Source organism: Papio anubis, chromosome 18 (assembly GCF_008728515.1).
Source record: "Papio anubis isolate 15944 chromosome 18, Panubis1.0, whole genome shotgun sequence".
In the NCBI taxonomy this organism is placed as follows: Eukaryota; Metazoa; Chordata; class Mammalia; order Primates; family Cercopithecidae; genus Papio; species Papio anubis.
The window spans coordinates 58,493,655-58,519,515 of NC_044993.1; the positions used below are offsets into that span (position 1 = coordinate 58,493,655).

General features: G+C 42.6%; 1 protein-coding gene and 1 non-coding gene across 5 annotated transcripts; both read left to right on the top strand.

The window, feature by feature from the left end:
* The first annotated feature begins 375 nt into the window (after positions 1-375).
* Positions 376-23,534, top strand: FOPNL (FGFR1OP N-terminal like). 4 transcript variants are annotated; one of them, XM_003916595.4, is made up of 5 exons: positions 376-489; positions 5,154-5,351; positions 9,597-9,681; positions 15,703-15,839; positions 21,750-23,534. In XM_003916595.4, the coding sequence occupies exons 1-5, from the start codon at positions 462-464 to the stop codon at positions 21,824-21,826; spliced, it is 525 nt and encodes a 174-aa protein (XP_003916644.1). In that variant the 5' UTR covers positions 376-461; the 3' UTR covers positions 21,827-23,534. The 4 variants fall into 4 exon arrangements, with proteins under 4 accessions (XP_003916644.1, XP_009194336.1, XP_021787477.1 ...); XM_009196072.2 differs by having other exon boundaries at positions 15,703-15,870; positions 21,750-21,863; XM_021931785.2 differs by lacking the exon at positions 15,703-15,839.
* On the top strand, positions 12,116-12,219 carry LOC116271424. The gene has a single exon (XR_004179978.1). It is a non-coding gene; the product is annotated as a U6 spliceosomal RNA (small nuclear RNA).
* Positions 23,535-25,861: the final 2,327 nt, after the last annotated feature.

The window sequence follows — 25,861 nt, forward strand, 5'->3', positions numbered from 1 at the left end:
CCCAGATTTACAGAATCAGAAACTCTGTGGGGAGGACTAGGAAGCAATCTGTTTAAACAAGTCTTGGAGGTGATGACGATTCATGCTCAAGTTTGAGAACCGCAGGGTTAATAGGTGGTAACTATTAGCAGTTGGTACTTGAGGCTGCAGAGACAACGAAAAACTCAGCTGGCTAAAGTTAAGCACTAACGTGCCAGCAGCACCCACAGGGCTCTCAACTGCCTGGGTCCCCGCCCTCACTCCCGTCTCACTCAACAGGCCCCTCCGAGAGCGCTCGCTGACTGGTGGAGTTTCTGGTCGACATTCACCACCCACCCAACCGCAGAGCGCGTAAACTGAGAGGGGCGGAAGTAGGCGGGGCGAGAGCTGTGTGCCTACTGGCTACAGACCACGCCGCAGAGTGAGTGGGGCGGAGCTGCGCGTGCGCGGGGCCGAGGCGCGCCCCTGGCGGCCGTTGAAAAATGGCGACTGTGGCGGAGTTGAAGGCTGGTGAGTGCGAGCCGGGAGGGCTGCGCATGAGAAACGTCGGGCCATCATCTTGTGGAAAGGATGGGATGGGAGGAGAGAGCGCGGAACACAAGGGTTGGCTTTTGCAGGGGTTATTCTTCGGTGTGAGGGCCTGCGGGGAACGTCTGGCTGCTGTCCCGGCCTGTGCGCGGGGAGCTCTTATGGGGAAGACGTTGCCCACTGGCGAGTTTTAAACCAATTTGGAGCTGAAGGAGTTGCATAATCTTCAAGCACTAAGAGGCCTATAGGCCTGCATCTTGGGCCCCTGGCGCATCTTATTGGACCCTGCCGGGGGCTGGAGGGCTTGCTTGGACTGGTCTTGGCACTCAGGGCTGATGACTACAATTCCCACAACCCCTATTGGGTTAGGCACTGCCCTAAACAATTTGCTTAGTTGTCTCGTTGGATCCTTACAACAAGCTGTTAAGTAGCCCTCCCCCCTCCCGCCTTTTTTTTTTTTTTTTTTTTTAAACAGATTGGGTCTCTCTGTCGCCCAGTCTGGAATGCAGTAGCGCGATCACAGCTCACTGCAGGCTGGAACTCCGGGACTCCAGTGATCCTCCCACCTCAGCTTCCAGATCAGGTGGGAATACAGGCGCTCTTCACCATGCCCGGCTAATTTTTCTATTTTTTGTAGATACGGGGTCTTGCTGTATTGCCCAGGCTGATGTCGAACTCCTGGTCTCAAGCTGTCCTCCCACCTTGGCCCCCTCAAAGTGCTGGGATTACAGGCGTGAGCGCCTGGCCCGTTTTTCATCGGAAGAAACTAGAGGCAAAAAGTGTGGTGGCCAGGCCATTCTCCTGTCTTTTGAGGAAAAGATACTCTAAGCTAGTTACGTGCGAGTCATTGATGACGTTTGTACACTGTTTACTTTGAAGCAAATGTCCAGACAAGTAATAGTAATAATAGTTATCATTGAGCCTCATGTGTCAGGCACTACTCAGCCTGTGTGTTACCTGATTGAAACAACCCTATGCCCGTTTCACAGATTGGGAAACTGAGGTACTGAGAAGTGAAATAGCCCAAAGTGATTTCACTAGAAAGAGACACAGGGTGGAAACCTAGTTGTGATGCACCTGTTTGCCACGTCTTAATCACTGAGCAATATTGCTGTCCAATAAAACCAGTTCCAGTTTGCAGGGAACCCAGGTTTAAACTAGTAATTCTTAGAGATTTTAGAGAGGAGACATGTATAAAAGTGTGTATTTGGGGCACAGGGCTGGTGAACAGTCATAAAACAGCAGGCATGCGTCTGTCCATAAGAACAGACTTCACACGAATCTACAGATTGTGTTCCCAGAGAAATACACATCATATGTAATATTGCATACATTTTCAGAGGATTTAAAGGTACACTTGGAATGAGCCAAGCACAGTGGCTCATGCCTGTAATCCTAACACTTTGGGAGGATTGCTTGAGCCCAGGAGTTTAAGAGCAGTCTGGCCAACATAGTGAGACCCCATCTTTATATTAAAAAAAAAAAAAAAAAAAAAAAAAAGCCAGGCATAGTGGCCTGTGCCTGTAGTCCCAGCTACCCCACAGGCTGAAGCAGGAGGATCGCTTGAGCCCAGGAGATAGAGGTGACAATGAGCTACAGTGGTGCCACTGCACTCCAGCCTGGGCAACAAAATGAGACCTTGTCTCAAAAAAAAAAAATACAAATTAAAAAATAAAAAGAAAAGGTACTCTTGAAATATAAACGAGGTTAAAACCTTTCCGAAGAAGTTCTGATGGCCCAGTGTTCTAAGCATAATAGAGGGAAAGATAAAATGGTATGGACCTCCAAAAGGAACCCGGTGAAAACTTGTTTGCCAGCCAGTTACCTTATATTTTATGGGCTTTTACCTTTTTTAAGCACGATCACATTTTTCCTCCTTATTTGGTTCTATCTCTGAGAGGTAAAGCTCATTATTTTAGAGAAGGCAACTGAGGCATGGGTTGGTAATCCACCACTGAGGTGCTGATGAGACATGCTGGCTTTCCTGTTTCCACTGTCACTAATTCTCGTTTCTCTGCCCAGTTTGAGGCTGTCCTGTGTGTAATACAGAGTAATTGGGACAGGATCCTTGCCAGTGGCAAAATCTCTCCATCTAATTTCCAAAGATGGAATTAGAGAATAGGGGTTCAGTTATGATTCTAAGAGTACAATAAGGCTGTACCTTCCTTTTATGGGCCTGTGACAAAGTCTGATTGGGTGATAACTGTACTTAACCTATTTGCAAGAAGGTTGAAAGGATGCTTTAAAAATGAGAGGAAAGAAAGGTCAAAAGTCAGTAAAGAGTGTATCTCTTTAGTCATATGATCCAGGGTTATTGTTGATGTTATTTATTGAAGCTTAGAAAGATCTTATGTCCATACTGACTTGGATAAGCTCCTGGGCTGTCTTTATGGATTTCTGTTACTGTGGTGTACTTATTTGGTGCCTTTGGCAAGGTGCAGAACAGTGTTAAACTACATTGATTTCCCAGTAGTATACAGCAATGTATTATAATCCTCCTAGGTGACTCCTACTGAGCTCTTGCTATGTTCTTGGCTCTGTGGATGAGATATGTTCATTCTCTGAAGTTGTCATTTAGCTGGTAGGAACTCTTTGAAAATAGAAAGTTCCAGATCAGTACAAGGGATGGTGCCAATTCAGTCCTAAGATCGCCATTATCTATGCAAAATCTCATGATCATAACTGCTTTGTCATGGTGACTCTGGCTAATCAGTAAGTTAGGTTTACATTCTGCATACACATCCCTGACTCCTTAAGATGGCATTGATATAGTCACGTGCTAGATTTCTAACTAGGCTTAACATTTCAGAATCCTGCTGTTCTAAGGAATTAATTCATAGTTGTCTTTAAAACAACAAAGAGGCCAGCAGGCGTGGTGGCTCACACCTGTAATCCCAGTACTTTGGGAGGCTGAGGCGGGCGGATCACGAGGTGAGGAGATGGAGACCATCCTGGCCAACATAGTAAAACCCTGTCTCTACTAAAAATACAAAAATTAGCCGGGCGTGGTGGGGCGCGCCTGTAATCCCAGCTATTCAGGAGGCTGAGGCAGGAGAATCACTTGAACCGGGGAGCCTGGAGATTGCAGTGAGCTGAGATCGTGCCACTGCACTCCAACCTGGCGACAGAGCGAGATTGTCTCAAAACAATGAAAAACCCAAAACACCTTTTCACTCCCTAAAGGGTTCTGGATTATCAAAGGTTTGTGTTTTTTTTTTTTTGGTTGGTTGGTTGGTAAGTTGGTTGTTTTACACAGAGTCTCTCTCTTTGCCCAGGCTGGAGTGCAGTGGCACCATCTTGGCTCACTGCAACTTCTGCCTCCCAGTTTCAAGCAATTCTCCTGCCTCAGCCTCCCAAGTTGCTGGGACTACAGGCACATGCCACCACACCTGGCTAATTTTTTGTATTTTTAGTAGAGACGGGGTTTCACCTTGTTAGCCAGGATGGTCTCAATCTCCTGACGTCGTGATCCGCCCACCTCGGCCTCCCAAAGTGCTGGGTTACAGGCATGAGCCACCATGCCCTGCCATCAAAGGTTTTTACACAGTAACCCAACAGACTTCTTTTATGGAATATAGTTGTGTTCTTTAATCATCTTTCTAGACCAGAGGTTGTTATGACAAGCAGAACTTGTGTGCAGTGGCAGACACTCTTGAAAATATATGAGAGACAGGGGCTTAAGTTCAGGTCCAAGTAAGCAACTGTAATTCTATCCCCCACCTTTTCCCCTCACTAAAGAATTATGCATTGGCCGGGCACTGTGGCTCACGCCTGTAATCCCAGCACTTTGGGAGGCCAAGGTGGGTGGATCACGAGATCAGGAGATTGAGACCATCCTGGCCAACACGGTGAAACCCCGTCTCTACTAAAAATACAAAAAAGAATTAGTTGGGCATGGTGGCACGTGCCTGTAGTCCCAACTACTCGGGAGGCTGAGGCAGGAGAATTGCTTGAACCTGGGAGTCAGAGGTTGCAGTGAGCTGAGATCACCACCACTGCACTCTAGCCTGGGCGAAAGAGAGAGACTCTGTCTCAAAAAAAAAAAAAAAAAAGAATATGTATTAGACTGGCCGGGTGCGGTGGCTCATGCCTGTAATCCCAGCACTTTGGGAGGCCGAGGTGGGTGGGTCATGAGGTCAGGAGATCGAGACCATCCTGGCTGACACGGCAAAACCCCGTCTCTACTAAAAAAAAAAAAAATTCAAAAAATTAGCCGGGCGTGGTGGCAGGTGCCTGTAGTCCCAGCTACTTGGGAGGCTGAGGCAGGAGAATGGTATGAACCCGGGAGGCGGAGCTTGCAGTGAGCGGAGATGCGCCACTGCACTCCAGCCTGAGCGACAGAGTGAGACTCCTTCTCAAAAAAAAAGAGTATGTATTAGACTACAGCCCCTGACAATGCTGTTGAGGTAGGAATAAACTTGAATTTGCTCAAATATATTAAGACTAAATCAATGCAACATGAGAACTGTATTTTTTAGTATAAACGTGGCTGGTGGTAGTTAGTGTAATTGTTTAATAATTTGTTACAATGTTTAGATTGAGAGCTGCTTTTGTACCATTTACCTTTTCAACATTTCTTTTCAAAGTATGCCTAAGAATGATAAATTTACTCTGTAACCGAAACCTTAATATTTTATATCAAACAGTTTTAAAGGACACCTTGGAAAAAAAGGGGGTATTAGGGCATTTAAAAGCAAGGATCCGAGCTGAAGTTTTCAATGCCCTAGATGATGACCGTGAACCCCGACCATCATTGTCTCATGAAAACCTTCTAATTAATGAATTAATTCGGGAGTATTTAGAATTCAACAAATATAAGTATACAGCATCTGTCCTTATAGCAGGTAAGTGGTTATTGTTTATCACATAAAATCTGTTTCTCCCCTTTCCCCAATTCTCAGAAAGTGTTTATCCTAGAAATCTAATTCTTTTACCAAACAGTGCCATCTGGGTGACTGGGACACAAAAGTCACATGGGCTCTTTCTGTAGCTTAAACAAATTCTCACAAGGGAAAATACATAACTTAATATTCACTTAAAGTAGGCATATATTTGGAAAAATCATCTATAATTCCTGGTACTAAGAATAAGCAATTGTTGACTTTTTGTCCTGTTTGCCACCAGTTTTTTCCTGTGTATTAAGCTTTGAAAATATACGCTGATTAAATATATTATTTATTAAGAAATAGGCTGGGTGGGTGGCTCACACCTGTAATCTCAGTGCTTCGGGAGGCTGAGGCAAGAAGATTACTTGAGCCCCGGAGTTCGAGACCAGCCTGGGCAACACAGGGAGACCCCATCTCTGCAAAAGAATTTTTAAATTTAGCCATGCATGGTGGCACGTGTCTGTAGTCCTAGCTGAGGCTGAGCGGGGGCCCAGGGAGTGGGGGGATCATGTGAGCCCATGTGCTTTGGGCTGTAGTGAGCCATGATCGCATCACTGCACTCCAGTCTGGGCAACAGAGAGAGACCCTGTCTCTTTTTTCTTTTTCCAGAGACAGAATCTCGCTCTGTTGCACAGGCTGGACTGCAGTGGTGTGATCATGGGTTATTGCAACTTTGACCTCCCGGGCTCAAGCAGTCTTCCTGCGCCAGTCTCCTGAGTAGCTGGAACCACAGCTGCATCCCTCCACACCCAGCTAAATGTTTTATTTATAGAGGTGAGCTCTCACTATGTTGCCCAGCCTGGTATTGAACTCCTGGGCTCAGGTGATCCACCTATCTCAGACTCCCAAAATGCTGGGATTACAAGCATGAGCCACTGCACCCAGCCCCTGTGTTTTTTTTTTTGTTTTTTTTTTTGAGATGGAGTCTCACTCTATCGCAGTCTCAGCTCTCTGCAACCTCCACCTCCTGGGTTCAAGCAGTTTTCCTGCCTCAGCCTCCCAAGGAGCTGGAACTACAGGTGTGTGCTAGCACACCCGGCAAATTTTTGTATTTTTTTAGTAGAGACGAGGTTTCACCATATTGGACAGGCTGGTCCAACTCCTGTCTCTTAAAAAAAAAAAACTCTCCCTCTCTATATATAGGTATGTAGATATCTGTGTGTGTGTGTGTATGTGTCTGTGTGTATATATCTATCTATCTATCTATATATAATGGAGATAAAACTTTGAAGTGTTACTACTATGTAGTGGTTAGGTATATTTACAAATGTATGTATCTAAAAGCATGATATTTTTAAAGGACTAGGCATTATATTAGGTTATTCTTGGATCGCTATAAAGAAACACCTGAGGCCGGGCGCGGTGGCTCAAGCCTGTAATCCCAGCACTTTGGGAGGCCGAGGCGGGTGGATCACGAGGTCAGGAGATCGAGACCATCCGGGCTAACATGGTGAAACCCCGTCTCTACTAAAAATACAAAAAACTAGCCGGGCGTGGTGGCGGGCGCCTGTAGTCCCAGCTACTCGGAGGCTGAGGCAGGAGAATGGCGTGAACCTGGGAGGCGGAGGTTGCAGTGAGCCAAGATTGTGCCACTGCAACCTCTGCCTCCTGGGTTCAAGTGATTCTCCTGCCTCAGCCTCCCAAGTAGCTAGGACTACAGGCACGTGCCACCACGCCCGGCTAATTTTTTGTATTTTTAGTAGAGACAGGGTTTCACCTTGTTAGCCAGGATGGTCTCAATCTCCTGACCTCGTGATCCGCCCACCTCGGCCTCCCAAAGTATTGGGATTACAAGTGTGAGCCACTGCACCCGATTGAAGAAAAGAGGTTTAATTGGCTCACGGTTCTGCAGACTGTACAAGCATGGCACTAGCATCTGCTCAGCTTCTGGGAGGCCTCAGGGAGCTTTTACTCACTGCAGCAAGCATGTTACATGGTGAAAGCAGGGGCCAAGTGTGGGGAAGGTTAGTGCCACACACTTTTAAATGGCCAGATCTCATGAGAACCCACTCACTGTGGTAAGGACAGCACCAAGCTATGGGGGATCCACCCCCACGACCCAAACAACTCCCGCCAGGTCCCACTTCCAACACTGGGGAGTGCATTTCAACATGAGATTTGGGCAGGGACAAATATCCAGACTCTATCAGCGGGGAAACTCCAAACTCATCCTAGTGGTAGGAGGCAGAGAATGATATTGGGGGTTGGCGGTCGGCAGTTGAAGATAAATTTCCTTTATCTGTTGAATTTTATTTCTTAAGAAACAAAATTTTTCTTCAAATGTAATAGTTATTGAGTGGTGAGAATATTTTTAACACCTTCCGCTGACTTTTTAAATGTCTTCTCTCAAAAAAGTGAGGAGAGACTGGATATAAATAAGTCAGAATCCTGGTTACTCCTGGACTTGGTGGGGTGGGGGATGAAGTTGGGGTGTGGTCCAAGGCACCCTAATGTACATCATCGGATTCCCTTGCTTCAGGTTCTGTCTCTGCTTTGACTACTTCATGCCTCAGAGATGTGCCTCAGCAAAGAAACGAGGCCAGGAGGTAGATTTTGCAAGACAGAGTGAATTCTTTGTGAAGTTAGAATTTTTCATTACAGATCCTTTATTTAATATTAAACATACATCTTAACTGCATAAAGACTCATGATTTTTATTGGTTTAAGGATCTTTGATATCAGCATCTCTACTTTCATTAGTTTGTTATAGATGGCTGTATGATACCAGTTACGCCCAGAAAAGAAGAAATTATGAAAATATCTGTTAGGGACTTGGGCTTCACTAGAATGAAATATAGTGACAGTAGTCAAGTTTTCATATTAAATGTTTTGGCTTTTTTTAAAAAACTGGGATATAATTTACATGCAATAAAATTTACCTTTTCAACTGTACAGTTCTATAGCTTTAGTCAAATGCCTGCAGTTGTGTAATTACTACCAGATCACAATCAAGATATCACCAGCCTTTTTGGCATCAGGGACCGGTTTCGTGGAAGACAATTTTTCCATGGCCCTGGGAGGATGGTTCCGGATGATTCAAGCATACTACATTTATTGCGCATTTTATTTCTATGATTACATTATAATATATAATGAAATAATTATATAACTCACCATAATGTAGAATCATTGGGAGCCCTGAGCCTGTTTTCCTGCAACTACATGATCCCATCTGGGGGTGATGGGAGGCAGTGAGAGATCATCAGGCATTAGATTCTCATAAGAAGTGTGCAACCCAGATCCCTCGCATGTGCAGTTCACAACAGGGTTCACGCTCCTATGAGAATCTAATGCCGCCAACAGGAGGCAGAGCTCAGGCAGTGATGCAAGGGATGGGCAGCAGCTGTAAACACAGATCAAGCTTCGCTCACTTGCTTGCCCACTGCTCACCTCCTGCTGTGCGACCCGGTTTCTGATCTGTGGCCCAGGAGTTGGGGACCCCCGCTATAGATGGAACCATTCAGGATGTAGCCTTTTGAGTCTGCCTCTTTTCACTTAGTATAATACATTCAAGATTCAGCCATGTTTGTTTTCCTTTGAACACTGTTCTACTGTGTGGCTGTGCTAGTTTACTCATCTATTACCAGTTGATGGGCATTGAGTTGTTTCTAGTTTTAGCAATTAGGAATCAAGCTGCCATAAACATTTACATACAGGTGTTTGTGAGAACATAAGTTTTCATTAGTCGTGGGTAGAAAGGTAAGAGTGGGATTGCTGGGTTGTGTGGTTAAGTGCACGCTCACCTTTATGAGAAAACTGCTCAACTGTTTTCCGAAGTGGCTGTACCATTGTGCTTTCCCACCAGCAAAGTGTGCAAGTTCCAGTTGCCCCACTGGGGTTAATTTTAATTTTAATTTTTATTTATAATTATTGTTACCAAATGGATATTCTTTTCAAAAATAACTTATTGGTAAACAGACTTCTAAAATTTAGTATTATAATTGGGATATAGAAACGATATTTTCCCAACCAAACACTGGGGAATTTAAAAAGTGAATTTATGTTAAACTGTATTAAGACATGCATTTAACAAAAGAGATATTTTGAAAGTCATAAAATCACAGGCAATTTCATCTGTCTTGGTATGTGTTGTCATCATTCTTCCAAAATCTGAAAAGTGTATGTCTGGTAAATGTGATTCTTTTCAAAATCTTACTTGCTTTTTAGTTTAATAGGCTCAGTGTTCTCATGAATTTCTTCCAGAATCTGGTCAACCTGTCGTTCCATTGGACAGACAGTTTCTCATCCGTGAACTAAATGCATTTGAAGAATCAAAGGATAATACAATGTAAGAATTTTTTTTTTAAAGAAGTTTCCAAATATTGTATTAGAGTCATAATTGCACCATGGTGGTTTTACTTCATTTTAATTCAAGTATTTGTTCAGATCTAGTGTGTCTCAAACATTGTACTAAATCCAGGGTGTGCAGCAGTGAACAAGTCAGATGAGGTCTGTGTTTGCTGAAGCTAAATTTCCATGGCCTCAGAGTGACTAAGCATCTTCTTTCTGGGGTTAGCTCCTTTTGACTTCTTGATCCTTTGTCCTTCTAAGGCTTTGTTCTTTTTTTTTTTAATTTATAATTTGAACTTTTATTTGTATTTTCAAATTATTTTTGTAGAGATAAGTCCTCACATTATTGCCCAGGCTGGTCTTGAACTCCTGACCTCAAGTGATCTTCCTGCCTTGGCCTCCCAAAGTATTAGGGTTGCAGGCGTAAGCCCCCCATGCCTGGCCTCTGAGACTTCGCCTTGTCAGTTGTTTTCTTCATGTTTAACTCTTCCTTCACTTCAACTTAGGAATGTATTCAGATCTCTCCTCTCCTGAAAAAAAACAAAAAAAAACAAAAAAACAACCTATGAACTTCCAACCCTCAGCTTCTGCTTGAATTCCTTTTCCTGTCAAGATGACTGAGTCAGCCCACTGCTTTCGCTACTATTACTCTCTCCTTTGCCCTCCATGCGCCTCCTCTCACTAGCTATGCTCTTGAAAAGGAGGATGACCACTTTCTAGTTTTCTTAGGTTTTTTCTATTTCAGTGTTTCTTAAACTTTTTAGGAGGGTTCCTGTATGGCCAAAAAAAAAAAAAAAGTACATAGGAAACCTGAGAACATAGCTTAAAGCTGCCTTTTTAAAAAAATCTAGAACTTCCTTTGAAGCCTTATGTTTTCTTATCCTAGAAGTTCTTAAGGCCAGGTGAGGTGTCTCATGCCTGTGATGCCAGCACTTTGGAAGGCTGAAGTAGATGGATCACTTAAGCTCAGGAGTTCAAGACCAGCCTGGGCAACATGGTGAAACCCCATCTCTACTGAAAATACAAAAAGATTAGCCAGGCATGGTGGCGTGTGCCTATAGTCCCAGCTACTAGGGAGGCTCAGGCATGAGAATTGCTTTAACCTGGGCAGCAGAGGTTGCAGTGAGCCAAGATCATACCACTGTATTCTAGCCTAGGTGACAGAACCAGACCCTGCCTCAAAAAAAAAAAAAAAAAGTTCTTAAAAGTTGTTTGGTTTACCATACAAATGTTTTAAATGACATTCCAGTTAAATTTAACTCTCCCACAAATCCTTGTGTAAAATTAATGTTCCAGGATCATATACTACCTTTGTCATTGTGTGTATAGTGAAGTCCCAGTTGCTTAGCATAGCATTTTAGGCCTCTATCTTTCTACCCCATCTGTTGTTGAATCTGCTTACACCTGATTTCTGATTGTGCCCTGAAGACATTGTGCAACTTTATGCTGCTTTGCCTTGTAAACCATTCCCTTATCCCAGAAGTCCTAGATCACCTTTCTCCCTCTTAACTTCTGTTGGAGCATTTTCCTTTCTGTTGGCCCTGTTCAGATAGTAACTCCTTTATGACATTTTCCTTTTTCTCTTCCCCTCATCTTCCCGTGTTTCTTTTTCTTTTTTTTTTTTTTTTTTTTTTTCCTTTTTTTGAGATAGGGTCTCTCTCAGTCGCCCATGCTGGAGTGCAGTGGCCCCATCTCAGCTCACTGCAATCTCCTCCCGGGATTCTCCTGCCTCAACCTCCTGAGTAGCTAGGATTACAGGTGTCCACCACCATGCCCAGCTAATTTTTTTTTTCATATTTTTTAGTAGAGATGGGGTTCCACCATATTGGCCAGGCTGGTCTTGAACTCCTGGCCTCAAGTGATCTGCCCACCTCCACCTCCCAAAATGTTGTGGGTTTTATTTTGTTTGTGTTTTCAAGGCGGGGTTTCACTCTGTTGCCCAGGTCTCTAGAGTGCAGCGGCTTGATCATGGCTTACTGCAGCCTTGAACTCCTGGGCTCAAGCGATCCTCCCACCTCAGCCTCCCATGTAGCTGGAATTACAGGCATGTGCCAGCATGCACCATCATGCCTGGCTAATTTTGTATTTTTGTAGAGATGGTGTTTTACCACGTTAGCCAGGCTGGTCTCCAATTCCTCGGCTCAAGTTATCCACCTGCCTTGGTCTTCTAAAGTGTTGGGATTACAGGCATGAGCCACTGCACCTGGTGACAAGTGTTTTGAAAAGTATTAAAACTGTGTAATTGAGAACGGTGGGAAAAATAATTGGGGGAATCTAAGCGTGACTTAGGATGAGCAGTGAGGTATTACATGGTTTAATACAAGACAGTATTTTACATTTAGCAGTTGTTGGAAATAAGCAATGATTTTACTCCTACTGGCTTCTTGGTAGCTTTTGAGATACCTACTTCAGATGGAAGTATTAAGAAGTTTGTGCTTGCTTTAGCAGCACATATACTAAAATTGGAGCAGTACAGAGATTAGCATGGCCCTGGCAAAGGGATGACATGCAAGTTCGTGAAACATTTCATATGTTTTAAAAAAAGAAGGCTGGGCCCGGTGGCTCACGCCTGTCATCCCAGCACTTTGGGAGGCCGAGGCAGGCAGATCACAAGGTCAGGAGATTGAGATCATCCTGACTAACACGGTGAAACCCGTCTCTACTGAATATACAAAAAATTAGCCAGGCAAGGTGGTGGGTGCCTGTAGTCCCAGCTACTCCTGAGGCTGAGGCAAGAGAATGGCATCAACCCAGGAGGCGGAGCTTGCAGTGAGCTAAGATCGTGCCACTGCACTCCAGGCTGGGTGACAGAGCGAGACTCCGTCTCAAAAAAAAAAAAGTTGCTGAAACAGCTTTAGTTTTTAAAAGTTAGGCAACTTCTTTATGCCCTTGTTTCTCACGGTTCAGTGATTGGCATTCACAAAGTTTGCCATAGTCACATATTACTCATTTACTTACAGATCTACAGTGCTGCATCTCAAACCATTGAGGCCAGATATATGTTTGAAAATCCAAACGTTTTCAGGTTTTAAAATGACATGCCTGTAGTCCTAGCTACTTAGGAGGGTGAGGCAAGAAGATTGCTTAAATCCTGGAGATCGAGGCTGCAGTGAGCCATGATCTTGCTGCTGCACTCCAGTGTGGGCCACACAGCAAGAGTTCAATTCTTTTTTTTTTTTTTTGAGATGGAGTCTCGCTCTTGTCATCCAGGCTGGAGTGCAGTGGCGCGATCTCGGCCCACTGCAACCGCCGCCTCCCAGGTTCAAGCGATTCTCCTGCCTCAGCTTCCCAAGTAGCTGGGACTGCAGATGCGTGCCACCACGCCCGGCTAATTTTTTGTATTTTTAGTAGAGACAGGGTTTCACCATTTTAGCCAGGATGGCCTCCATCTCCTGACCTCATGATCCATCTGCCTCGGCCTCCCAAAGTGCTGAGATTACGGGTGTGAGCCATCACGCCTAACCCGAGACTTCAGTTCTTTAAAAAAATAAAGTAATATGGTACATATGCCAAATACTACATATATGTGCTAGGGAGTCCTGAAGTAGTGTTCCACAATCATGTTAATTTTTTTTTTTTTTGAGATGGAGTTTTGCTCTTGTTGCCCAGGCTGGAGTGCAATGACACGATCTCGGCTGACCGCAACCTCTCCCTCCCAGGTTCAGGCAACTCTCCTGCCTCAGCCTCCTGAGTAGCTGGGATTACAGGCATGGGCCACCACACCCGGCTAATTTTGTGTTTTTAGATAGGGGGTTTCTCCACGTTGGTCAGGCTGGTCTTGAACTTCTGACCTCAGGTGATCCTCCTACCTCGGCCTCCCAAAGCGCTGGGATTACAGGCATAAGCCACCGCACCCAGCACATTAATATTTTCACACAAAGTAAGATAAAGTCTGTAATAGCCTTGTTAGGTCAACCCTTGCCATCTGATGATTTTTTTTGCCAGATATATGAAGAAAGTCCAGTTTTCAGAATTTTGCATTTCAGAATTACAGGCAAGGTATTGTGAGGACGCACTTTTCTTTAAATTATCTTTTTGAAACGTATTTTTAAAAATAAACCTTAATCCATGAATTTGCACGTTGCCTCTCCCTCCTGGACTCAAGCGATCTTCCCATCTCAGCCTGCCCGTAGCTGGGACCACAGGTGCATATTTCCTTGTGTGGCTAATTTAAAATCAAATTGCTGTAGAGCTAGGGGACTCACTGTGTTGTTCAGGCTGTCTCAAACTCCTGTTTAAGGCCAGGCTGGCCCCCCAAAGTCCTGGGATTACAGGCCTAAGCCCCCATATCCAACCCAAAATTTAATCACATTTTATTTAAAAAATAAAATTTTCAACATTTAAAAATCATCTTGAACCAATTAACACTTCGGGGAAGATTAAAGTAAACGAAGAGACCTGTTTTATATTACTAGGTGATGCTTTCATAAGAGTTGAGGCATCTTATTAAATAAAGAAACTTACTTTCCTGGTTTCCTTGTTGCATGGAAAAATTGGTATGATATTATTCCAGAATTTGGTGGCTTAAAACAACAACATAGATTATTTGTGGGATATTTGGGGATTTGGGATCGGCTTAGTCACGTAAGTCTAGCTCAGGCTGCCCCGTGAGGTTGTAGTCAAGATGCCAGCCAGGGTTGTAGTCTGAAGCCTTGAATGCGGCTAAACTATCAGCTTCCAAACTCATAATAATATTGACAGGTGGCCTCAGTTTCTTATCGCATGTACCTTTCTGGGGCTGCTGAAGTGTCCTGAGGCATCTGACTTCTCCCAAAGGCAGCAATCCAAGAGAGAAAGCAAGGAGGAAGCTGCAATACCATTACCACATGACCTCTGAAGTCAGCCTTCTGCCAATTAGAAGTGAGTTCAGCTCACACTCAAAGGGAGGGCAATGAGAAGGGAGTGTCATACTGTAAACCATTATACCAGCTAGTAAACAGATACATATCTCAAAAAATAAATCCTCCCCACAAATATATACACCTGCTATGTACCCACAAAAATTAAAAATAAAAAAGATTAAATCCTTTTAATTATATTTTCAAATATGAGATTGGAAACAAAGGAAAACATTTCTGTTGTACCACTCTTTATTGTCAGCAGAGCAGCTTTCCTTTATGCAAGAGTACTAATAGAAACCCCCAGGCAGCACATTGTAAGGAAAAGAATATGGGATTTGGAGTTCAAGGGTAAACTTTATTTACTGTCTGAGGGAATCTAGCAAATCTCCTGGCTGTGGTTTTCTCCTTTATAAATTGCAGTTGATCATTTTGACATTACATGATGAGGATCAGAAGAGAAGAGGTATGTGTTCTGTAAACTATAAAGAAGATTTTAAAATGTTAGGTAATATAAATATTAATCTAAATAAATGTTAGCTACACAGGAGCTAACATTTACGTACTATTTCATATGTGCCAGGCACAGTAAAAAACACTTGACATTTATTAACTCATTTAGTGCATAACAGCCCTGTAAGGGAGGTATGGTGCTTATCCTAATTTGTAAAGGAAGAAACACTTATGAGGCTGGAGAGGTTAAGAATCTTACAGAGTCCCACAGCTAGCAAATGGCAAAGCCAGGATTTGAACCCAGGTCACCTGGCTCTCAGGACTTAAGACTTTTTCAGGGCAAGGACTTATTAATCAAGAGGTGTTTATTGAATACCTGTTGTGTATTAGATGGGGTTAGGTGTTGGGAAATAGTAAACTGGACTTTGGAGTTTAAAAGATAAATTCCTGTGGATTAATAGAAATTATATTTCAGTGTAGATGAAATTTAAGTTGTTAACATGTTTTCTCTGGGTTTTAAAATTGTTGTGAAATTAAGTGGTACTCTTAAATTTAAAAGTACGAACAGTTTGCAGTTTGGATAATAATCATGCAGCTTTTTCAAGTCTAGTGAATCACTTGGTCATTTTGATGTCAGAGGTTACCTTTTAAAGAATAAATGTTTTAAGTTTTTCCTGTTCACGCAGATTTGTTACTTTTGGTTTTGTTTTGTTTTCTTCCTGCTATAGACCTCTTTTATATGGGATTTTAGCCCATTTCTTGCGTGGAACTAAGGATGGCATGCAGAATACATTTCTGAAAGGGCCTTCACTTCAGCCTTCAGACCCAAGTCTTGGCAGACAACCTAGTAGAAGAAAGCCAATGGGTATGAGTTTTCTGAGATACATCATTTAGCGGTCAGCAAATATATTTTCTTCCTATATATTTTTCTTTGGAGTCTTTACTGAGCTTTTGAGTCATAGTTTAATTCTGCTTATATCTAATATGGTTAGCCTGTGTTACTCCAAGAAACAATGCTTTTTGGAAAGAATCTTGGACAGGGAAGGGTGGGAGGCATAACTGGGCAGAATTCTTAGATGTAATTTCTTTATAGAAGTATTGAAAACTCCGGGTCAGGCACCGTAGCTCATGCCTGTAATCCCAGCACTTTGGGATGCCGAGGCAGGTGGATTGCTTGAGGCCAGGAGTTTGAGACTAGCCTAAGTGACATGGTGAAACCCCATCTTTCTTTTTTTTTTTTAATTAAAAAAATTACATTAATTAAATTTTTTAAAAAAATAAAAAAGTATTGAAAACTCCAATTTTCATGTAAATTCTTAGTCTTTGGAGCAGCTTAGATCCTTAGTATACTGAATAAATAGCTTTTTATTAAGTAATCTTTTTTTTTTTCCTCTCCATGACTGCAAAATAAAAGGTAAGATTGCTAAATACAGATAGAGAAGTCATTTGCATTTTTAGGATACTGTTTATGTTAGAGTGGAAGTTACCTACAAGTTACAGATTCTTAGGAGAATGGCCCACGTTTCTTTCAGATTGCCTGTGTTTTAAATGAGCTTTTAGTAGCTTTTAAATTTTTATGTATTTTTTTGAGACAGGGTCTCACTCTGTCGCCCGACTAGAGTGCAGTGGTGCGATCATAGCTCACCGTAACCTTGAACTGCGGGGCTCAAGCAATCCTCTCACCTTCTTGCCTCGTCCTCCCAAGTAGCTAGGACTTCAGGCACCATACCCAGCTAATTTTTAACTTTTGTAGAGATGGAAGTCTCACTATGTTCACTGGGCTGGTCTTGAACCGGGTCTTAAGTGATTTCCCACCATGGCCTCTCAGAGTGTTGGGGTTATAGGCACGAGCCTGTACGTGGCCCTCATTTTGATTATCCCAGCAATAGGATCCCATTTTCACCATTTGAAATGAGCGGGTTATAGCTCAGTGTTTGCAGTTGTGGTAGAGAGCTGATCGACTTTTTTTTTTTTTTTTGAGACGGAGTCTCGCTCTGTTGCCCAGGCTGGAGTGCAGTGGCGTGATCTCGTCTCACTGCAAGCTCTGCCTCCTGGGTTCACTCCATTCCCCTGCCTCAGCCTTCCGAGTAACTGGGACTACAGGCGCCCGCCACCACACCCAGCTAATTTTTTGTATTTTTTGTAGAGACAGGGTTTCACCGTGTTAGTCAGGATGGTCTTGATCTCCTGACCTCGTGATCTATCTGCCTCAGCCTCCCAAAGTGCTGGGATTACAGGCATGAGCCACCGCACCCAGCCGAGAGCTGATTGATTTTTAAGGACAGTTAAAGGTGGGGTTTAGGCTGCCAATTATCAGAATAAATGTAAATCTTGAATGTTGACACAAACTTAGGAAATGCCTAAAATGTGGATTGCCTTTGTAGTTTCCTAAACTGCTATGACCAGTAGTGACCGTGTTAGATGTTTGGTGTCTCTTGAGGTCTGAAAGTCAACAGTGAATCAGGATAACCTCTTTTGGAGGTGGTTTCTGACTGTACTAGGAGACATCTTTCTATATATCTTAGAATTCTGAACTGGATGGAATGTTGGGAAATAAGTCATTCCCACCTACTTATTTTACAGTTGAGAAAACCTTAAGAAGGTTCCAATACTAAGAGGTTAAGTAACTCATCTGAGGCCTATAGCAGATAATTAGTAGCAGAATCAGCACATTTGATTGCTATTCCCGTATACCTTTCCACATGTAGATTATGGAGAAGTTTTCCAAATTCTCTTCTTAGGGATTGGTAAGGAACTGACATTACTGCCTACTAATTGGCAAGTATTTAATGAGCAAAATAAAACATTAATTGGGCAAGTACATGAGTCAATCTCTAAATTTTTTAAATAGTAAAAAGTTCCCTTTAATTTTCCTTTTTTCTTTCTTGCCTCTCCCTAACTCCTCAATTCTCCCTTTTTATAGAAGGTATCCCTGTTAGCAGTTTGCAGGGTGTTCTTTGGGACTCATTTCTATTTTATTTTATTTATTTTATTTTTATTTTTATTTTAGATGGACTCTCACTCTGTCACCCCGGCTGGAGTGCAATGGCACTATCTCGCTCACTGCAACCTCCGCCTCCCAGTTTCAAGCGATTCTCCTGCCTCCCAAGTAGCTGGGACTGAAAGCATGTGCTACCACACCCACCCTAATTTTTGTATTTTTAGTAGAGATGGGGTTTCACTGTGTTGGCCAGGCTGGTCTCCAACTCATGATCTCAGGCGATCCACCCACCTTGGCCTCCCAAGGTACTGGGATTACAGGCGTGAGCCACTGCACCTGCCCATGCCCAGCCCCTTCAGGACTCATTTCTGTGTATTTAAATATGTATGCATTGTTATGGTGCATGTTATCCTGTAATTTGCTTTTTTTCACTTGTTGATACATGTAGATCTCATTTTTAACTTTGTTTCATATTCCAGAGTATTGTTATAATCATCCTTTTTTTAATTTTAGAGATGAGGTCTTACTCTGTCATCCAGGTTGGAGTGCAGTGGCACAATCATGGCTCACTGTAGCCTCAAACTCCTTGGCTCAGTCTTTCCACATCAGCATCCCAAGTAGCCAGGACTATAGGGGCGCACCACCACACCTCGCTTATTTTTTAATTTTTTGCAGTCAGGGTCTTGTCATGTTGCCCAGGCTAGTCTCCCACCTTATAATCACTCTTAATGTAGTTTTAAATATTTTGCTTTTACAGTATTTTGATGTAACATTGTATCTTTGTCCACACATTTAAGTATTGTCCACACATTACAGTATTGTGATGTAACATTGTATCTTTGTCTATACGTTTCTCTTGTGTGGATGCCTAAAGTAGAGTTGTTGGTTCAAAGGATATGCATATTTAAAAATATAGTAGATATTGTCTAATTCCCCTCCAAAAAGGCTTTATCAGTCTATACGCTTACCAAGAATATATGACAATATGGGTTTCTGAGTTCAGTTGTCACCAGTGGATATTGTACACCTTAACACTTCTTAACACAGCAACCCCCAGTCATTAATGCTATCAGTCCTGTAAAGAAAAATAACCACTTGAGAAATAACTTTCTGGTTTTTAAGTTTCATAATCAGCCTCGTTAATACTCACGGCTCATGACTAGTAAGAAAGTTATAAAGAACACTACTTCCTAACCAGTTTCTGTTCTTTTGAGATGAAAGCGGTAGATTACGCATACACCATAGGGCTGGAGGGAGGGAGGGAAAGAGACACACAGACACACGCCCCCTACACCACTAAAGTGCCAGGAACATCAGAGTCGAGTTCAAGTCAGTAAAGCCACCTCGCGTGCCTGTTCTGTGGAAAGCTCTGTAGACAGCTCAGAAATGAGGATGACTGCTGAATGAATTGGGAAAGAACAGTGATTTTGCACATTATTTTCTTGGTCATCAAAAATTTTTTTGACACAACCTCTTTGTGTAGTGCCTTGAAAGTTGTCAGCCAAAATTGCATTGTTTCAGTAACACACTTAAGCATTCCATTTACTTTCTCAACTCTAGCTCACTGTCTCCAGAACTCTTATTTGACAGCATTGAAAAGGTTGTGAAGATACTAAAATCCTTATTCTCTGCATCACAGCACCTTATCTCCACAGAAGCTCATTCAGCGGAAATATCAAACCCTGAAACTAAATTGGCTTTTATTTGAAAGTTCAGGCCAGGCCACGGCAGCTCACCCCTGTAATCCCAGCACCTTGGGAGGCTGAGGTGGGTGGATCACCTGAGGTTAGGAGTTCGAGACAAGCCTAGCCAAGTGAAACCCCGTCTCTACTAAAAATACAAAAATTAGCTGGGTGTGATGGTGTGCGCCTGTAGTCCCAGCTACTTAGGAGGCTGAGGCAGGAGAATGGCTTGAACCCGGGAGGCAGAGGTTGCAGTGAGTAGAGATTGCGCCTCTGTACTCCAGCCTAGGCGACAGAGCGAGACTCCATCTCAAAAAAAAAAAGGAAAGAAAGAAGTAAGTCCAAGTCATGCCAAGATGAAAAAGTGCTTCTCTCATCCAAGTTTTCAGTGCTGAAAAAAAAATGAAGAGGGTTTATGTAGGCACACCCACATTTGAAATGACAGCCAATGCATTTGTACTGCTGCTGTTAGTGCTTGTAATCTCGGAGGCAAAGTAGTTTTTGCTATTCAGTAAATTTTATATATATATATATATACACACACACACACACACACACACACACTTTTTTTTTCCTTTTTTTGTTTTTAAGAGATAGGGTCTCACTCTGTCACCCAGGCTGGAGTGCAGTGACACAATCATGGCTCTCTGCAACCTTGACCTCACAGGCCCAGGTGATCCTCCCACCTCAGCCTCCCAAGTAGCTGGGACTACAGCTGGGACTACATGCCTGGGGAAGATTTTTATTGTAAATGAATGACCAGATTTTTATAATAGAGGCAATCACCAGCTTAACTTTATTGCACATCTATCAAGCATAATAGACTTTATTTTTTATAACACTTTTCTAGAAGACCTAAAATTGTTGCCTTCTGAGGAAATTGTTAATTTATTTCTGTCCAGCAAAGTTACCTAAAATAAAGGAAGAGAGAGTTCCATCTGTTATCCAGACCCTTAAAGTAGTATTGGCACTGAGAATAATCAACTGAGAACTAATAAAGCGTGTGTATAATCACATTGTAGAATTACAAAATCCAGTAGGTGTTATGGTGATAAAATTGCATTTTCTAGCAGTTTATCTAAATTTGTGTGTATATTTCTTCCTATTACCAAAATTGTTGCAAGAAAGATGTTTTGTCAGTGGTAGAAAGTGTTTGGGGTTCATATATTCTCAGGAATCTAGTTTTTGCATTGCATTTTTGTTGCATTAGGATATTAAGTCTCCACATTCTTTTTTTTTTTTTTTTTCAAGACAGAGTCTCGCTCTGTCGCCCAGGCTGGAGTGCAGTGGCACGATCTCAGCTCACTACAACCTCCACTTCCTGGGTTCAAGCGATTCTCCTGCATCAGCCTCCCGAGTAGCTGGGATTATAGGCGCCCGCCACCATGCCTGGCTAATTTTTGTATTTTTAGTAGAGACGGGGTCTCTAACTCCTGACCTCAGGCAATCCTATTTGAAGTGCTTTTCATTGTGTTGTAATTGAAGAGCTTTGGCAACCCTCAAAATGCTGATTGAACACCTTGTCCTTTCTTGCAAATTTCATTCCTTACATGTAAGAGAGAGGTTTGTAACTACTTAGGCATGGGTTTACTGCAGGTTGTACTAAAAAAAAAAAGTCAAGAAACACTTTTGAATAATTAGAGTCCCTAATGCCAGATATTTCTGATTTCTTTTTTTTTTTTTTTTTTTTTCTGAGACCGAGTTTCACTCTTGTCCCCCAGGCTGGAGTGCAATGGCACGATCTTGGCTCACTGCAACTTCCACCTCCCGGGTTCCAGCGATTCTCCTGCCTCAGCCTCCTGAGTAGCTGGGATTATAGGCGCCTGCCATCATGCCTGACTAATTTTTGTATTTTTAGGAGAGACAGGGTTTCACCATGTTGGCCAGACTAGTCCGTAACTCTTGAGACCTCAGGTAATCCACCCACCTCGGCCTCCCAAAGTGCTAGGATTACAGGCCTGAGCCACCACACCTGGCCTCTGATTTCTTCAATAGTGTTTAAAAAATAATGAGTTTTTTTCATTGTCCTAAACCATCTAAAGAACTCATAGAATATTGAATATGTAACATCCTAAACTGTTTGTAGCTGTGTCTACCTATCTGCCTGTTTTGACTTAGGATAAGTATTAACATTGGTTTCTGTGCATTTCAGATGAGCACCTAAGAAAGGAGGAGCGGAAAAGTACTAACATTGAAGATCTTCATGTTTCTCAGGCAGTAAACAGATAATGCTTCGTTTGGTGTATCTTTTATCTTAAAATTGTATTATTAAATAACTTATTTATTGTTCCAGTGTCACCAAAATGCACCACTAATATTTGTAGAAATTTGAGTTTCTACAATACACCCCTCATGTTTAACTACATTTGTGAATAAAAGCTAACTCTGTCATCTAGCTTATTGGATTTGACTTGAAAAAAAGAAGTATTGTTTTTAGGAAGTATTTTTTTGTTTCTTGAGGCAGAGTCTTGCTCTGTCACCCAGGTTGGAGTGCAGTGGCATGATCTCAGCTCACTGCAATCTCCGCCTCCCAGATTCAAGTGATTCTCCTGCCTCAGCCTCCCATGTAGCTGGGACAACAGGCCTGTGCCACCACACCGGACTAGTTTTTGTATTTTTACTAGAGATGGGGTTTCACCATGCTTGCCAGGCTGGTCTCGAACTCCTGACCTCAAGTGATCTGCGTGCCTCAGCCTCCCAAAGTGCTGGGATTACAGGCGTGAGCCACCGAGCCCAGCCCTTTAGGAAGTATTGTAAAGGCCCTTAAAGTTTGTAAGGAAATGAAAGGGCTTTGTATTACCTTTTCAATAGGCAACAACATACTTTTTCTTTCCTTAGACTATTTTGGCTTACTGGAAGATTTAATTAAAAGGTAGAGGGGAAGTAAGTTTGCTGTAATAATTTTTCTGTAAAGAAAACAAAGAGTTTATTTTATTAGATAAAGAATGTGAAGTAAGCATGAAGAGACAGGCTTTGGGGGAAATACCAGAAAGTGATTTTTCAAAGATGGCATTGTTTAACCTCCGTGTGGCCCTGGGTTGTGCAATCACACATGAGCCAGAAGAGGGCCAGCCCCCAACTCGTTTGGGCTCGGAAACTCTTATCAAACATCAGTTTCTATTCTTGGGATAGAAAAGTAGTATGTGCTATCTCTAATACGCTACTTTGATATTTATTAAAGAAGTTTTTATGATGTAGTGTCCACAGGCTCATTTCGTTGAAAACAGCTGACTATGATGGTAGACAGCTCCTGATTGGCAAAAGTTCGATGGTATATTCAGAACTAAATTTTGCCTGCGCACCTGTACACTGACAACATTTGCTTAAAGGTTTTCCATGGAGACGAGTGGTAAGAGCTGTAGTTAGCAAAATTGACACCCTCTTTAGGATGTCAATTCTGTGCTGCTTTGCAAATTGTTGAAACTTGATTTTCTGTTTGACGATGCTAGTCAGTGTTCACTTCTTACAGCTTAGCCAAGAATTTTTATCTAAATGCAGAAACTTATTAATGAAATCCACTTAAACTATACACAACATTTCGAGAGGCCCTGTTGGTAAAATTATATATGGATGCAGAAGTATTGCAAGAGTCCATTTTCCAGTTTTAAATCTGTAATATCTGATTACAATGATGAATTCCGTTGTATTGTATGTGCGAATATAAATATCTGAATTCTCCCGGGGGACTTGGTTTTCGTCCAAGGATGTTGGCAGTAGGCACTTAGTTTACCTCAGGAATTGCAATCATGTAAGACTAGATTTGGAAAAAATGCCGGAGTATATAATTTTGGATACTGATATAAAATCATCAAGATGGAAGTTAAACAGAATTGTCACATGTAGTCCATAGCACTTTTGTATGCATTATTCTGTAATTTGTACTGAGGCAACTTTTTATACTTTCAATGTATCATGTAATAAAAAAAAAAAAAAGTCACTTTGGTGCAAAGGGTGTTTATATCACTGTTCTCTCATCAAAAGACACACATCAAAAACAGAAGAATGATTGGAGATGGCTGCCAAGGCTGTCCGTTGGGATTTTCAGAAGCTTCGCCATTGAGGGGTGGAGGCCGGGGGACTTTCCTGCCGTCTGCACATGTTTATAGGAAGGAAGAAAAAGCGCAGAGGACAAGCCAACTCTTCTTACAAATGTGTTATATTAAGTACCTTACTCGTGGGTTTCTTGGAATTGTTGGGAGAAGTTATCTTCTAGAGTTGCTAGAGAAGTTTTAGGAGAAAACTTGGATTTACACAAAAACAGGTTGGAAATGGGAACTGAAGAGGGATTTAGGAAGTATACGACTTGGGTGATCTAAAACCTCATAGCAGGAGCAGAGGTGGCTTTTGAAGGAGATAAATTTAAGCTTAGCATATATGCTTGCATAGAACAAACTAATAGCCTTATAATGATGTGCAAGAACACATTTGTATATCACTCACATACCTTTATGATTATGTAGAATTTGATGTGTTCTTTTAAAACCAAGTGTACATGAAAGATGAACATTTGTGAGAATATGCCTTTAAAGGCATTTGGGACAATGCTTCCCAGCCACTTGGTACTTGATTTTTTGGTAACAACCACGATTCGAGGATTGCGTGGTATTCAGCAATCTTTTAAAAATAGAAGTGAAATAAAACTACTGGCCGGGCGCAGTGGCTCACGCCTGTAATCCCAGCACTTTGGGAGGCCGAAGCGGGCGGATCACCTGAGGTCAGGAGTTTGAGACCAGCATGACCAATATGATGAAACCCCGTCTCTACTAAAAATCAAAGAATTATCTGGGTGTGGTGGTGGGCGCCTGTAATCCCAGCTACTCGGGAGGCTGAGACAGGAGAATCACTTGAACCCTGGAGGCAGGGGTTGCAGTGAGCCAAGATCGCGCCATTGCACTCCAGCCTGGGCAACAAGAGCGAAATTCCGTCTCAAAAACAGTTACCTTTAGGCTAGTCGCTGTGGCTCACGCCTGTAATCCCAGCACTTTGGAAGGCGAAGGCAGGCGTATCACCTGAGGTCAGGAGTTCAAACTGACCAACATGGCAAAACCCTATCTCTACTAAAAATAACAAACTTAGCCAGGCGTGGTGGCGTGTGCCTGTAATCCCAGCTACTGGGGAGGCTGAGGCAGGAGAATCGCTTGAACCCAGGAGGCCGAGGTTGCAGTGAGCCGAGATCACGCCATTGCACTCCAACCTGGGTGACTGAGACTCTTGTCTGAAAAAAAAGTAGACTTTTGTTTGTCAGAGCAGTTTTAGGTTCATGGCTAGATTGACTGGAAGCACAGAGCTCCTGTCTGCCCCCTGCACCGATGCATGTCTAGCTTCTCCCACTGTCAAGATCCGGCATCGAGTGGCACATGTATTCATTCCAATGGGTGAACCTATTTTGACACATCATCATCACAAAAAGTCCATAGTTACATTAGGGTTCACTCTTGGTGTTGTACAGATGCTCTTTGACTCATGGGGTTGCGTCTCAATAACACTATCAAGTTGAAAATAAGTCAAAGTTCATTGATTCATTGATTGATTGGGTAAGGTCTCTGGCACCCGGGCTGCAGTGCAGTTGCGCGATGTTCTCCCTGCAACCTCCGCCTCCCAGATTCAAGCGATCCTTCCGCCTCAGCCTCCTGAGTAGCTGAGACTATAGGCACATGCTACCACACCTGGTGAATTTTTGTATTTTTTGTAGGGATGGGATCTCACTATGTGGCCCAGGCTGGTCTCGAACTCCTGAGTTCAAGTGATCTGCCCATCTTAGCCTCACAAAGTACTGGGATTACAGATGTGAGCCACCATGCCCAGCCCAAAATGCATTTAATACACCTCACCTACCGAGCATCATAGCTTAGCCAAGCCTACTTAACATGTGTTCAGGTCACTTAGATTAGCCTACAGTTGGGCAAAATTATCTAACACAAATTCCAACCATGTAATTTATTGAATACTGTATTGAAAGTGAAAAAACATGGTTTTGTAGGTATTCAAAGTACGGTTTCTACTGAATGCCCCATTTTCCCACCTTCATAAAGTTGAAAAATCGTAAGTTTAACCATTGTAAGTTGAGACTGTCTGCACATTCCATGGTTTTGGACAGATGTCTAGTGACATGTATTCACCATTTTAGTATCATACAGAGGAATGTCACTGCCCTAAAAAAATCCTCTCTACTCCACTTATTCCTGTCTTTTCCAGAATGTCGTATAGTTGGAATCATACAGTATGTGGCCTTTTCAGATTGACATCTTTCCCTTAGCAACAGGC